The 14,567-nt window shown below is 36.4% G+C and overlaps 1 protein-coding gene across 1 annotated transcript in view; it reads left to right on the forward strand.

The window, feature by feature from the left end:
- Positions 1-14,567, forward strand: part of TARBP1 (TAR (HIV-1) RNA binding protein 1) — a 34,486-nt gene that overhangs the window by 2,553 nt on the left and 17,366 nt on the right. Inside the window, exons 4-17 of the mRNA XM_065680253.1 lie at positions 117-265; positions 1,458-1,510; positions 3,078-3,175; positions 3,955-4,090; positions 4,413-4,509; positions 5,365-5,454; positions 6,314-6,452; positions 7,460-7,556; positions 7,850-8,025; positions 10,921-11,018; positions 11,865-12,026; positions 13,160-13,353; positions 14,033-14,288; positions 14,371-14,559. Coding sequence (XP_065536325.1) covers positions 117-265; positions 1,458-1,510; positions 3,078-3,175; positions 3,955-4,090; positions 4,413-4,509; positions 5,365-5,454; positions 6,314-6,452; positions 7,460-7,556; positions 7,850-8,025; positions 10,921-11,018; positions 11,865-12,026; positions 13,160-13,353; positions 14,033-14,288; positions 14,371-14,559 — 1,934 coding nt within the window. The remainder of the gene's footprint in view (positions 1-116; positions 266-1,457; positions 1,511-3,077; positions 3,176-3,954; positions 4,091-4,412; positions 4,510-5,364; positions 5,455-6,313; positions 6,453-7,459; positions 7,557-7,849; positions 8,026-10,920; positions 11,019-11,864; positions 12,027-13,159; positions 13,354-14,032; positions 14,289-14,370; positions 14,560-14,567) is intronic.

A 14,567-nucleotide genomic window follows, 5' to 3' on the forward strand; every position in this document is an offset into this window, starting at 1 on the left:
ACTTTTTTCAATCAGCAATCCTACCTCAGTGGTCCTTTTGGACTATGTTTTGCTTAGTATGTTAATGTGTCAGTGTCATTTCTGTGTTGATTTAGAAAAATTTGCTTTTTTAACAGGTTGTTGGTTGTTTCACCCATCATGGCACATGTGCATTTATAAACGAATGTTTGAAAGTGAGAATAAAACATTGACAAAGGAGGGCATTCTTCATTTTCTGGAGCTTTATGAAACAAAGCATCTTCCCAATTCGCTTGTTTTTTCAGAGGTAAGACAGTTACTGTTACTTGCCAGAGCAAATGGATGTTCTAATCTATGATATATCTTAACACTAGTTGCCTCAGTAGTGTTGGAGTTAGACACGTTCTGTAGAAATACTCTCTTATTTAGCTGTGCAAGTGATAGCAATATTTGTAAGTGGTGTCAAATATGGCTAGGCTAGAGGGAGTGCATTTTTGAGCGCATTCATTCCCGTATTTCAAACTAACGCTAATTAAAGTTGGCTCCCAACTGATTGTGATTTTTTTTTTTTTTTAATTGTTTTTACCAGAAGTGAAATTGAGGGGTGATGGATGCTGCAGATTTTCAGAGCCCCTGAACCTCTCAAAAATTAATGTTATTTGATTTATGGATAAACATGGTCAATAGACTTCAAGTCTGTATATATTGTCTCCTATTCAGTGAGGGACTTTGAAAATCCATTGTTAGATAATCCTGTGAGGAGGTGAACATATAATCAGTAATATACTGATGAAGATGTTGTTTTTAATGGGATACAACAATACTTTAAAATATTCTAGATGTGGGAAGAAATACTCTAAATTTAAAGTTCTTTTTTTCTTTTATTAGTAAGCCTTCACCTTTGTAAGGAATGATCTCTGCTATATTGTTACTTCTTCCTTTCCTCCTTCTTAGAAGGAATGTTGCCTTCAGAGGCTAACATTTCTGATTTATACAAATGAAGTCAGCCTCTTCATGACTAACTTGAAATCCAGTCAGCCATAAATCACACCCTAAATCTTTCTAATTGTGTTCGCCCTTGTCTTTCATGTATTGAATGTTTAAGTATCTTTTCTGCATCTGTTTCTCAAAAGCTTTTTTTTACTCATCTGCACCTTTCACAATCCTCTGTGCAATGTACCTAGTGGAAAATTGACTTTGCTTGTTTATTCACCACTAGACACTGGGTCTAGTGGAAAGTGGCCCTGCCCATAGCTGGGGATTGGAACTAAGCGATCTCTAAGTCTTGTCCAACCCGAACCATTCTGCGATTCTCCTGCTACCCATTGTCTTTAGTTTCCTCTTTTTGCTCCCGACATTTACTACTAGCAAGAGAATTCTCCATTTTCACTAAAAGGACCACGTCCTTTTAAAATCTGGCGAAATATGTCTACTTATCCTCTGTGCAACAGTGCCTTGCAAGTGTGCATTTAGCCATTGTTCTCGTTTCCTTTTATCAGTTTGTTATTGGACCATTAATGGATGCGCTCTCTGAAAGTTCCCTCTATAGCAGGTAAGCCACTGATTTACATTTAGTTGTTTTTTTTTTAATGTATTGATTATTAGAAATGTATTTTAATGATACATTTTAAAACATACTGCTTTAAGTATGTGGATCAAGTCTGGGTAAAGGAAAACATTAATGAACAAGTGGTGTTGCTGCACTTACTAACAGGTAAAGAGTTTTTCAGGAAGGGTGCGTGGCTGTAAGGTGAAGTAGGTTCAATTTAATCCTTGTAATAGCAACATGGGGATCCCTTAAGGACCTGTTTTACACCTTGTTGAGATACTAATTTGGAAGTGAAGTTAGATAGGATAAATGAATAGCTTGAAGTATTTTTGTATCTTCTAATTTTCTTGCCACACTGAAAGAAGGGGCTGCTCTAATTGTTGCCAATTCATAACTGATTGAAGTGGTTTTCTGTCAGGGCCTGATTATCTTTTGGGAAATTAATACTTTTTTACAGGAGACTACTTGCATTTGACAGATGACAAGTGGCCTCCCTTGGTGTAAATACATAAAGAACAGATAAAAGTTTGAGGATTTGCAAGTTGTACATTCAGAGTACTGATGGCATTCAGTCCTTTGTGCTAACTGCATGGAGAGCCATGTGAATGGGAGATTAACTGCTGACTGCACTTCATACTCAGGGTTATACCAGATGCCATGGCTTGGGTGATTCAGCTACTAGTCTGAAACTCAGTTCTGAATGATGTTGAAGGGGCCTTAACTAGCTGACCTTGTTAGGCAGCTAGAAAAGTTGATGCTATCTCTTCATGCACTATTAGAGCTATGCTGGATCAGTGCTTCATAATCTTCTCTCTTAGCTTATACATTTCTGGTGGCACAAATTGGCATATGTAGAGAAGGATGTGCGTTTGAGTATACCAAGAATAGACAAAGTTATTATGGTTAATGTCAAACTGTATGAGAGAAAACTGTAAAAATCTTGTGACTTATGCTAATCCTTGATAGCCTGAGACCTCTCATGAGGCACAGATTGCCTCTGTTGGTCTCATGGAGTGTTTTTTGCACTTTAAAACCTTCTGTGCTGGTTGGTAGTGTTCTATATACTGACTTTGTAATCTTACTCCCTAGCACACTTACATAAGGTAATTTGTCTTAGCTGTTCTCCAGATCAACCTGGTCACATTCTTGCTGCGTGCCACTGATCTTGTCCTGTGGGCATTGGCAGCCTGCTGCATGGAGGCTTGTGTCATTATGTGGGTGCAGGCACAGGGTTGAACTGACAATGACATCTCGTGCTGTGGGCTCAATGCAAGGTGCTCTCAGTCCTGAGTAACCTAACCTGACTTGAGCCTGCACTTGAATGCTGCAGTGTGCTACCACCGTGTCCTTGTAGGTGGCCAGGGAGAGTCATGGTGTTGTGACCATCCCCATCCTCTGTGTGTTTGCTGGGTATTGTTGGAATACTGGGATAAGTGGATGATGCAAGCTGGTGCACTTCCATCTATTTGGCCTGTTGGAGCAGTCTCCAGCACTTTGGTTTTGTGTAGGGGGATTCCTATTTTTGTCTGTTAACATGCAAATTACTTATTTGATGTTCCAAACCCAACAGGACACCAGGTCAGTTAATGGGAGCCTGTCCTCCTTTGGGAATGAGGCTGCAGAAGTTTTTGGCTACTTACATGATGCTTCTTCCAGAGGAAAGAAAAGGTATGTTTCAGTTTTACCCTTCTTTTTAAATAAAAATAACAAATAAAAACTATGGACCCATTTTCCGTATCTCATGTAAGCATTTACCACTGGTTTTCTACATTACTTAAGAGAAAAAAAGGAGTAGTTCTTGTGGCAGTGGAGTTTCCAGAGAAGAGAGAAGTCTTCAGAGGCTTTGAGGGATGCTGCAGGGGCAAACTGAAGCAAACTTGCTTTGTTTATCAAACTCCTAAGTTCTGAAGGTGAACAGTATTTGAAGATTCTTTTTTCTTTATTTGTTCGTGAACATAATAGTGTGTTGAGCAAGATCTTTAGAACTATTCTTTTTTTAGGTTTGTTTTTTATTTTAAGGCCTTGGTGTGTTGGGTTGGTTTTTTGTTTTTGCCTCAGCTTGTTATGGAGGCTTGTTTTGGTCATAGCGGTTGAATCATTGTGTACTTTGGTCTGCCATCACTACTCAGTCTACTAGGCATTGTCTGGTACTCAAAATTGTGTTACTGAATATAGTGATCAGTGCAGATCACCAGAGCCAAAATTAGGGTTAAGGTTATCTCCTTATCACACTGCTGTATTGACAGACATCTTTGGAATATACTTATGTGATTGAAATAATTAGGATATTTCTCTATTGGTTTGCTCTAGGGTAATATAGATATTACTCTATTTGGTTTAATTTTCAATAATGATCATGATGCTCTTCTGCTGGGGTGTTACTTAAATGCGTTGGAGAGTGCAGAACAAGAAATCACTCCCAATTGTTTGTTTTGTATTCTTTTAAGGTAGCTTCCTGTTAAAATTTATTCAGAAGATGACAAGTAGGCATTGGTGTGCTGTTCCCATTTTGTTTCTTTCTATGGCTCTGGCGTATATCCCTGAGTGTAAAATACTGGGCACTGAAGGACTTCATGCTTTGAGGTAAAAATGTACACACGGAAATGCAAACATTAAATTCAGTTTAAAGTGATTGTGTGGATTGTTCCTTTAGTTTTGGCCTTAGTCCTGTCTGTCACCCTACTACTTCTGTTTTAAATTTGTCAGGTTGTTTATCCAAGTTTTAGTATCAGTTTTTTATATTACATATGGCAATAGCCAATAGAATCTTGGTTCGGGGTTGTATGCTGTTTGATCAGGCAATGTTTGTGCCATACTTTGTAGAATGGCTAATAGTTATCAAATACATGAATATGTTTAAACATCCCACGTGTGTTTTCTACAGTGCACATTTTTCTCTTTCCAGAGATGTCCTCCAGTGCACTATGATTACACATCAGATTTTGTTGCGCGGAGCTGCGCAGTGCTATCTTCTTCAAACAGCTATGCATTTGACAGATGTGGTGAGTTTTGATTTGGTTTTGTTTGGTTGTTGCTTTTTTTCCTGGTGTAATAGAAATACACCTACACTTTTACAGGGTAAACAGTATTCAAAAAAAGACTAAATACCACATGGAACAGCTGATTTGGTTGGATTTATATGGTTGGGGTTTTTTTTTATTTTTTCAGTGACTATTTAAAAATTGGTCTGTGTGAGTTAAGATGATTTTTTGTTTTCCCCTATTACCTGTTATTAGTTGATGTTTTCCTGTTTTCGTGATTGGTTATGGAATAGTATTCTATTAGGAAATCCACTGTATAAACTGGGGTTTTAACAGGTAAAAACTAAACTGACTTTCCTGAAATACCTAAGAAAACAGAAGTATTCATAATACCAGAATTGATATTATACCATTAATGTTGAAATAGCAAGACCTTGGTTATGCAGTAATCAAAGTATTCATGTTTTGGTTGTTTTAGAACATGCTTGCCTTTTAGATGAGTAGACAGTCTTCCATGTAATGTGTTATGGTTATAAACTTGTCTGAACTGAGAATTTCCTTTTGGAAATACATAAATAGTACTTATCAGTGTCTCTTACTCATTTATGTAAATTCATTTAAAAGGTTTCTTCAGTGAATAGCACCATTCTTCTAGTCACTCATTAAACTTCAGATAGATATACAAATACTTAGAAACATTAAATAGTCTTTCTTGGTAGAGATAAGTTGATCCCAACGAGTAAAATACAAGTTCGTGTCATGGAAAGGAAAAAATAAGTTTCTTTTTCTGAAACTGTTGCAAGATGACAGTAAGCTGCTTGAGTTGTTACATAATTGTTACGGGTTGTATATTATGTTGTCAACTATTGTCTTCAGGAGAAAGTGTCCCTCCCAGAAGTTTCCAGCTTTCTTCTGTCACTTAGACCAGAGGAGTCCCTAAGGAGAGACACTACGTTATGGATGGAGGTGAGAACTGAAACTGGTTTAATGTTCATCAGATGTTTTTTAATATCCATACAAATGCATGTTTTATTATTGCTAATTTCATATTAAAATGCTGTTTTTGCATTCTGGAATTTCTGGATGTGGAATTCTGATGGATTTATGTTTTACTTGAAAGTTGTGATTTTTAAAATTTTTTATAGAGGTGTTAATGTTAGCTCCAAACAAATTATTAAGCAGATTCAGAGTGGAAGAATTCTAAGGTGTTGAAGGTAAGGTTAGGTGAGGTTAGGGTGAGGAGAAAAACACTAATTTCTTTTTTCATGCAGAAGTTCTCAATTCTGCAGAAGAACTTTCTTGAGGCAGAGTTGGGTTTTTTTGTTGTTTTGGTTTTTTTTTTTTCAACTCTTTCAGAGTATATATGCTCCAATTCATTGTGTTTCCTAGAGTTAATCTCAGTATTGCAGCTGTTGGGTGCAGCGTTTCTCTGATCATTTCACAGTATTAGCCATGATTTCAGTCAGCATGATTAAATGACTTGCTTTGGTTTTACCATGGTTAGTAGCAAGGAGGTTAAGCTTTAGCATATTGAAGTGCAAAACAGAATCTGATTTTACTCAGCTGAGTTTTGTCTTATAATGGTACCAATGATCACTTTTGGGGCACTCTGAATTACTCTCTGGAAGAACCTTTTTCCATGTTAGTTAGAAGGGAATAGTCTGCTAAGCCCCAAGGTAGCTCCATTAAACACTTCTCACAGTGTGGATTTGTTGTTGTGACAACTCATGTTTTGATAGTGCTTTTGTGTGCTGCTGTTACGTTGGTAATTTCAGTATACAGCTGGCAAGCATGGTTAGGTAGTAATATACTGTTTTTAATTTAGCTTTGCGGTTGGTTGCAAGCAAATGAAAGATGCTTCAGGAAGTCTGTAACCTCTGATTTTGAGCATCAGGAGACACCATCATTGTGCCAATATGTGTGCAGTCTTGTGGGAGAGTACCTTAAGACTCCAGTGTCTGAAAGTAAGTTAAATGTTTATTAATATTAAACAAAAAATTACTACAGTCCTTTGAATTTTAGAATAGGTGCTTGTTTGTTTACATTGTACCTTTGGTATTATTATATTATACTATTATATTGTACCCATTGGGTAATGATTTAAACCAAAGGAGGGGAGATTCAGGCTGGATGTGGAGAAAAAACTGCTCACAATGAAGGTGGAACAGGTTGCCCAGAGAGGTGTTAGATGCCCTATCTGTAGAGACATTCAAGGCCAGGCTGGATGTGGTTGTGGGCAACCTACAACCTGCTTATTGAAGGGGGGTTGGACTAGATGACATCTGAAGGTCTCTTCCAACCCAAACTATTCTATGATTCTATATCTATTCAAATTCTACCTTATTTGTGGTATTCATGATACTTGAGTTTGAAATTAATTTTCTAATTCCAGTTTCCCTTTGTGAAAAATACAGTCCTGCAGCAATTAATTGAAAGTTAAGCCTTAATATTCAATTCTGTTGCCACTCTGTCTGTTAAACGTCTTACTTTCTTGGAGGTGTCTGAAAATGCCAGTGTTTTGGTTTTGTTTTTTAATTTCTTTTTGGCAGAATAATTCTAATTCTTCATATGCCTTTTAGGTGGTCAAAATCACAGCTGATTTTTCTGATGAAACATAGTGGAGTTATGTTCTTGCTTAACCTCATTCGAATATGCTAATGTATCTTTAAAAGCAATAGAAAAGTCTTTTGGGAGCCACTACATAATATACGTTACTACATAATACAACACTTAGCCTGAAATTGATTTCAGCATAGAGACCAGTGATATTAGCTTCCTTGAGGTGTAGGAGAAAAGCAATTATGTTTATGTTTAGTTTATATCTAGATAAAAGATTGCAAAATATTACTAATACTCTTGCTAGAATTAATTGTTTTACTACTAATTTATTAAGCTATAAACCCAAAAGTTTTAGAAATCCATATGAAGGTATTTTTAAATACTGTGGAAATCTTAAAATATCTTTAATCAGGAGAAAATGTCTTAATGCCTGACTGGTTTGAAGCTAAGCTTGTCGCAACAATGGTTCTGTTGGCTGCGGATGTGGAGCAGATGAGGAATAAGCACAGGTAAGTATGAAATATCTTATTTTACATTTCTCTCTTTGAAACCCCTTCAGTGCTGAAGGATCTCATAGAAGCCTGATTGAATCAGGAAGCTGTCCATTTTTCTCTGTCCACTTTCAGTCGGCCTGGTTATTTTTTAGTCTTGTCCAACTGTTGCTGTAAACATACTGGGTAACATTTCTAAAGATACTTAAGTGATTTGGGAACGTGTGTCCTATTTATTTCCATAAGGGACTTCAGCACTTAAGGCAGATACTCAGAAGAAGACTTTCTTTTTAATTTTTGTTTTTGTGTAGTGGAAAAAGCAACATAGAATGGATTGAACTAGAGGCTTTCTTGAACCCTCTTCTGGATGTCTTGATGAAACTTGGCAGTAATGCTTACATACCAACACTGAAAACAGATAAAAGCCTACAGCTTCTCTTGAAGTTATTGCAGACCCGTTCGTTAAAATGTTCCAATACACAAGATGGTTAGTGATATCTTCAGTATACTGTGTCTTTTATTAATTACAGTCTAACTAAAACTAAGGTACTTACTGTTTTAAGGCTATATTGTCAAATTAATACTAGCCTAGAAGTGTTAAATGTAAAAGTTGACCATATGGCATATCTGTTACGAAATAGAGCTGTGGGTCCAATCCTACAGGAGCTTTTCTGAAGGTGTTCCAAGGACTGGGAATTGAGAACGTGGAAGCCTTCCAAGAAAGCAGTTGTTATCCATTAGAATTATAGTGCTTAACCAACTTGCTTTAGTTTGACTGTGGTTAGAAACAAGGAGGTAAAGCTTTAGGACAAGGCTGCTGATCTGAATATCTGGGACTTTTGTGTTACTCTCCCAGCCTCAATGGTGCGCTTTAACTTACAGACCTTCCAGGAGAGTCTGAACAAAAACCATGGAGCCACGCAGCCCTTTAGCAATTGTTTTGTGAGAACTTGCTCAGTTTGTAACCAGGATAGACCTTTTTTTTTCTCCTGAGAGTAAATGAGGATTTGCGTTTATTATTTTCATGAATTAGGATGCTGAACTGGAACAAGAGGGACCTTTAGTGTTTGGTTTCTGCTTTCCCATATTATTTGGGGATTATTTTTATTTAGTGTTTCTATAACACGGAATATAAAAGCAGTTTTGGAGTGGGGACCACAGATCTGAGTTCTTATGTGGGGAAAAAATATTTCAGGTTCTGCATCCAGGTTTCATAAAGATGTCTAAATGCAGCCCCTAAGTAAATCCTTACCCTCATTTTATAAAGTGCTTTATGTATTCATTCCCCTCTTGAATTTTAGCTGTTTGACTGAAGTATTGAGCATTATGCAGGCTGTTAGTTTATAATGTGGGATGGTCTCTGCTGAAGTGGATTCCTTCAAATGAAACTAAACTGGAAAATGAGGCCCAGCCACCTGTGTGCATTCAGTCTACAACACAAGGCTAGAATAAGCTAAGGCAGAGCCCTACAAGACACATGCAAGTGCATGTTATTAGTATAAAGAATTGAACTCTAGAAATTATTTCCTTCTGTGTCTTCCTTCCTTCTGTGCTTGCTAATGTAGATGTAATGGATTGCTCCTGCTTCGGGAATTTTGACTTAATGTTAAATTCTGCTAACAGAGTTAAGATCTGGAAGGATGAGCCTTGCAGTATCTCCATCCCTCTGAATGTGCCTATAGGTACTTTAGTACTGCTTGTTGTCAGTAGTCTTTCAAGAGGTTTTCAGAATTGCACTTGTAATATTATGTCTCTTTCTGTTAAGTTAAACCAGGGTTACTTTTTTTTAATTTATAGTACTTCTTGCAGTGCTTTTGTGCTTCTTCCTCCTGTACAGGGGAAACGATTAATAAACCTTGTTTCCACAGCTGGGAACTGACTGTGGCGAGGGGTGGGAAGAGTAATGCTGTTAAATCACAGAAGTTTCGTTTCTGTGTTGATTAAACAGGAGGTGAAAAGTCCTGTCTGTCAAATGGAAAATGGTATGGGAGGGAAGAAGAAAGGAACTTAAGCTTGTAAAATAAAAATAACAATTGAGAAATGTTTTATTTAAGAGTACTTTAATGAGGATAGATGTATGTCTGAAATGCATGCTGACCCAGCAGCATTTTTCTACAGGTCTTGCTGTTTTTCTACGTCTCCATTTTAAACAGTAAGGTTCTACTAATTCTTATTTATAGTGTTACAGAGCTGCTGATAGTGAAATTAATTTTATGCCAATATGTTTATCTGAAGAATTTCTGAATTGTAATTGTAGAAGATGTTTTAGCTATTTGAGACTGATGATGAAATGTGATAATAATCTGACATGGTTAGAACTGTTTGTTCTAAACAAATTAAGCATTAGAAAGGCAGTCCAATGATCCATTCTAATAGAGAACATTGAGAGTAAGTACAGTACAGATTTGGAAGTTACGGAAATAATGTCCCTTTATATTTCAGCCTTCCGAAGGTCTTCCGTTTTATAACTTTGCTATATGAAGTGTAACTCATGGTCAGCTCCAGAAAACAATAGCAGATATAACCTCTGGGTAACTCTCCTAAATACCGAAACTGATGATTGATAATTTTAGAATGACATGGTCATGCAGAGTATTTTAGCTCCATTTTCATAGTGATACATTATTTCTTTGGCTTTCAGCTAGCTCTTACCGTAGAGGCCCAGATTGAAGGGTGTTCGTGGCCAAATACATTTTACCAGAGTGACCTAGCTCCCATGTATAATAAACTTGTGTCTTTCAGTTTGTGAAATAAATATGCACATGCGGTATACTTTGTAGTCTAGCTTTTTCTCAGAGAAAGTATCACATTATATGTTTGAACCATATGGTTTTGTTTACAGTATTAAGCAAGGAAACGACTGAAATATTTTAAGATTACTCTATATCCAAAGCCAAATTATTGCTAAAAGGCAAAAAAACCCCCAAAACCCAGCCAACAACCAAACCCCCGTTTTCACATCTGTACATATTGGAATACATAACTCTGTTTTTCTCACATACAATCAATTGCTGAATGGGGAAATTTCTGTTCTTTATTAAAGAGTAAGTTCATGAATAAGCCGTTTGTGCAGAAGGTTGGGCATAGGATGAATGTGCATCAGAAGTTGGAAAATTATGCTTTGGTCTTCTGCTTTTGTGTGGTTTCTGGCTCACTAATACATGATAAATCTCAGGAAAGACTCCAGTCTGGTTTGGTTCTTTCAGCCCTGTGTCTCTTGTTGCTAAAGAGTACAGAGCTGTTTTAAGGTATTCTGAGATATTTGAGTATGTATTACTGTATAACTTTAACTCAACTAAATCTGCTTGATACAAGAAATTTCTTAAGGAAATTGTATTTCTGTATGTTAATGCATTATTGGCTTTTTTCTCTCTTCACACAGATGTGGTATTGTGTTTTATCTGGAAATCTCTCATGACACCTGTGGAGAGTGTTCTTGAATTTGTTCTCCGACGGCTTACTACAAATGAATTAAGCACTGTAAGTAATTATTGTGAGAGTACTTTAGTGTGGGTTTTGATTGTTAATTTTATTTAGCAATGTTCCTGATTTTCATATAAAACAAATCTGATAGTTGAGAGTCCCCAGAATGTGAATGCGAAGGAAGATTGGTGAGAAAAGTGGTTCTGTGTCAAAGCAAAAGTTAGAGTTGAAGCAGGAGAAGGGTGTCTGAAAGCCAGTGACAATTCAAAGGTGTAATCTCTCTCAGAACTACAGAAGGAGTAGTACTTTCTTCACGTGGTTCTCGAGTGCATGGCTTTGTGTGTTTTTTTTATATGTGAAGACGAGTTGCAAATAACTCAAGAATAAAAAGCCATAAAAACAAGCAAGATACAGCCAAGAAAGAAAACATAGTGGGCAAGAAGTGGAAGGCACAGTGTTGTGTATGTACGGGGTGTACTGCTGTGCTGTGATCTGAGAACTGAGTTGCCTTTGAATACCACTGATACTCAGGGCCGGCTCTAGTGTTTTCACATGGCATTACTTTGGGCCCAGGAACGGAAGTTAGGTGAACTTGCCAGTTAAAAGAAGTGGAGATTTCTTTCAGAATTTCACACTATCTCTTGTAAGGCATGCTCCAGAGCCCTAAAACTAAAAGAACCTGTAAGCTGAAACGGTTTAAAAATAATAATAAAACCCAAACAAAACCTAAACCAACAAATAAGCCCTAACAATGACAAAATCCCCCCAAAATTAGGGAAAGGTGGTTCAGCTGCAATGACCTGTTGTTTTCCTTCTGCTGTCATTGTTACTATTGGTTTTATTTCTTTTCAGCTTAAGCTTCCTCCTTTTAACGCTTTAGTTTACCTTTGTTTCCTCTGTTAGGTTGGTGATTTGGATCGTTGTGATCTGTATTTAGCTTTAATTCCAGAGATAGTGAATCTGTGCTTGCAAGTCAGCTGGAAAAAAGTACCATATGTCAAGAGTTTCATTTTGTCCCTGACAAATGCATCTATTCGTAATCTTCAGGAGAGAAATTGTAAAGAGGTAATTTAACATTATTTACAATAGTAAATATTAATATAAAATAAAGCAGTAAATAATAATTAAATATTTTTGTAATCGTTACAGGATATTTCTGTTATATGAGCTAATTGCATAGCCATATGATAAATATAACAATCCACAAATATTAATATTTATTATAAATATATATGATACAAAATGATAAGAAAAGTTGTATGAATATGTATGTGTGTATGTACATGCCCTAGCACATTTGTATGTGTCTTCAGTTGGCTTTGTACTGTTAATGTAAATTATTTGTAGCTAAGATTTGTAGCACTCTTGTTTCCTTACCTTAAGTTTTTAGAAGTCTGTATAGCTAAAGTAAAACTTTAGTTGTAATAATGGACTTGTTAACTTTTATAAAAAGAGGAGATTTAAATTAAGATTTGTTGGGTATAATCTTTGGTATTTTCTGCATTGAAGTGATCAAGAACACATAATAACACAGTAAAATTGGCGGTATTTGATTTGCTAAGTTTACTTTTCTAAGGAAACAAAGAGCAAGACTCATTTCTTCTTTTCTCTTTTTATGAATTATGTTCTCATTCTAGTAGTTTCAAGTAACATTGAGCTTTTAATACCATTAGGTTGCTATATGCTTGTTGGCTTTTTTATTGAGACTTTCTATTTCATGCTTGAATATATGTATCACACAAAATAACTATAGTAAGTGTTGTGACCTCATAGCTTCTTGGAGCACTTAGCATGTGGTAATCTGAATTTCAGCTGTGTTACTGCATCGTGTTTCTGACTACATGGATCTGCATTTTTTTTTCTAGTTGCTATTCAGCAATATACATAAACTGCTACCTGGCAGGATTAAAGTGTTCCATGATAGTCAAGCTACACACCTACACTTAATAATTTACTGTAATTTGCAAGATTTGTACTTTTTTCAGTGCTTGCAACTTGTGATTGAGTGCACTGACCCAGCCAAGCAAAGCTGTGTTATTCATAGGGTAAGAAAATAAGGAAGTAGGATGCAGAATTGCTACCTTATGATGTCTGCAGTGATATAACTAGGAGGGTTATCAAATGTATCAGTAGGCTATTCGTATCATATTGGAAGAAACTGGTGTGCGTTTGTTCATGTATGATTTGGTTTTACTTAGGAGCCAAAGCTTCAAGAACAAATTAAAAAAGTAGCTAGCATGGCTTCACTTACAGCGGTTTGTGAATTAATGGATCGGAAACCTGAAGCACACTTTGACTCTCTGCCTTCTGTGGATGCTCTGAAGAGGTTTATTTCCTTTTCTCAATTCAATGATGTGTTAAAGAAGCCATCTTATATTGGAGAAGAAAGTAGGTACGTCTGTGCTATAGCTTCAGTAATTCTCCAGAACAAATTTGGTTCATGTGGAGCAGTGATTAAGATGATGGTTTTTCTTGTTGTTTTCTTTGATAACTTTTTGCCAAGATAAAAATGAAGAATTCTGAACACAAACTATTCATTCAGTTGCTCTTTTGTTTTAACATTCAGGTGTTAGAACATTGAAGCACCCATAATTAATCAGACCAAACGTTCTTTTGCTTAGTCCTTTAGTGATATGAAGCCAGAGCTAGCTTTCAACATTGCTTATCCTTGTGTTAATTTAAATATATGTACACTGCACAAAGCTATAACACATATACAGGCAAGTTGAAATGGAAATTACTGTTGGGCAAGGGAAGCCCAGAGCAAGCCTGAGGGCCAAAACCCAAATACTTGGGTAAGATAGATGGTCAGCATATAGTGATGCTTCCATTGAATACTCTCCCAGATGTTTATGGCTGATGAGACTGTCTGAGCCTGAACTGCTTTTTCTCTGTTTAAAAGAACTTTGTCGATTTCTCTTCCATGAACTCGTCGAGTCTCCCCTTTAACCTGTGTAAATTTTAGTGTCTTGAAGTATAATGAGTTTGTACAGTTAAGCTGTTCCTGGTGATTAGGAATGTGCAGAATATATTAATACAATATATATTTAAGAATAATACTCTTCTTACAGCTTATGTGAAGAAACAACATCTCAAGGATGGGGGAAGATAGTTGCACGCTATGTTCGTGACCAGTGGATTTGCCTTCGTTTTGTTTTAAGTTCATTTCCTACACTGGCTCAGGAACATGAAGAAACTTCTGAAATGTCATTACATACAGTTGAAAGGTCAAGAAAAATTCTACAGTCTGCATTGGAAGCCCTAACTATACTTCCTTCAGATCAAGTTTTACCTGTGTTTGACTGCATGAAAGTCCTTGTTCCCAAGGTAAAAGATAAAACTACTACACACTATTAATAGTTTTGGGAGTGTTTTTTGTTTAACGCTTTGCTCTTCTCTTTATTTTCAGCTTCTGGACTCCTCAGAGTCTCTCTGCGTAGAAGCATTTGATTTAGGTTGGAAAATTGTATCTTCTTTGAGCAACACACAACTAATATTTTGGTCCAATCTAAAAGCTTTTGTTCAGTTCATCTTTGATACTGAGGTTCTAGCTGTTGCTGCAAGTGCGAAGGGTCAAGCATATGCCAAAATAAAAGAGGTCAGTTT

This window comes from Lathamus discolor, chromosome 5, assembly GCF_037157495.1.
Source record: "Lathamus discolor isolate bLatDis1 chromosome 5, bLatDis1.hap1, whole genome shotgun sequence".
Lineage (NCBI taxonomy): Eukaryota > Metazoa > Chordata > Aves > Psittaciformes > Psittacidae > Lathamus > Lathamus discolor.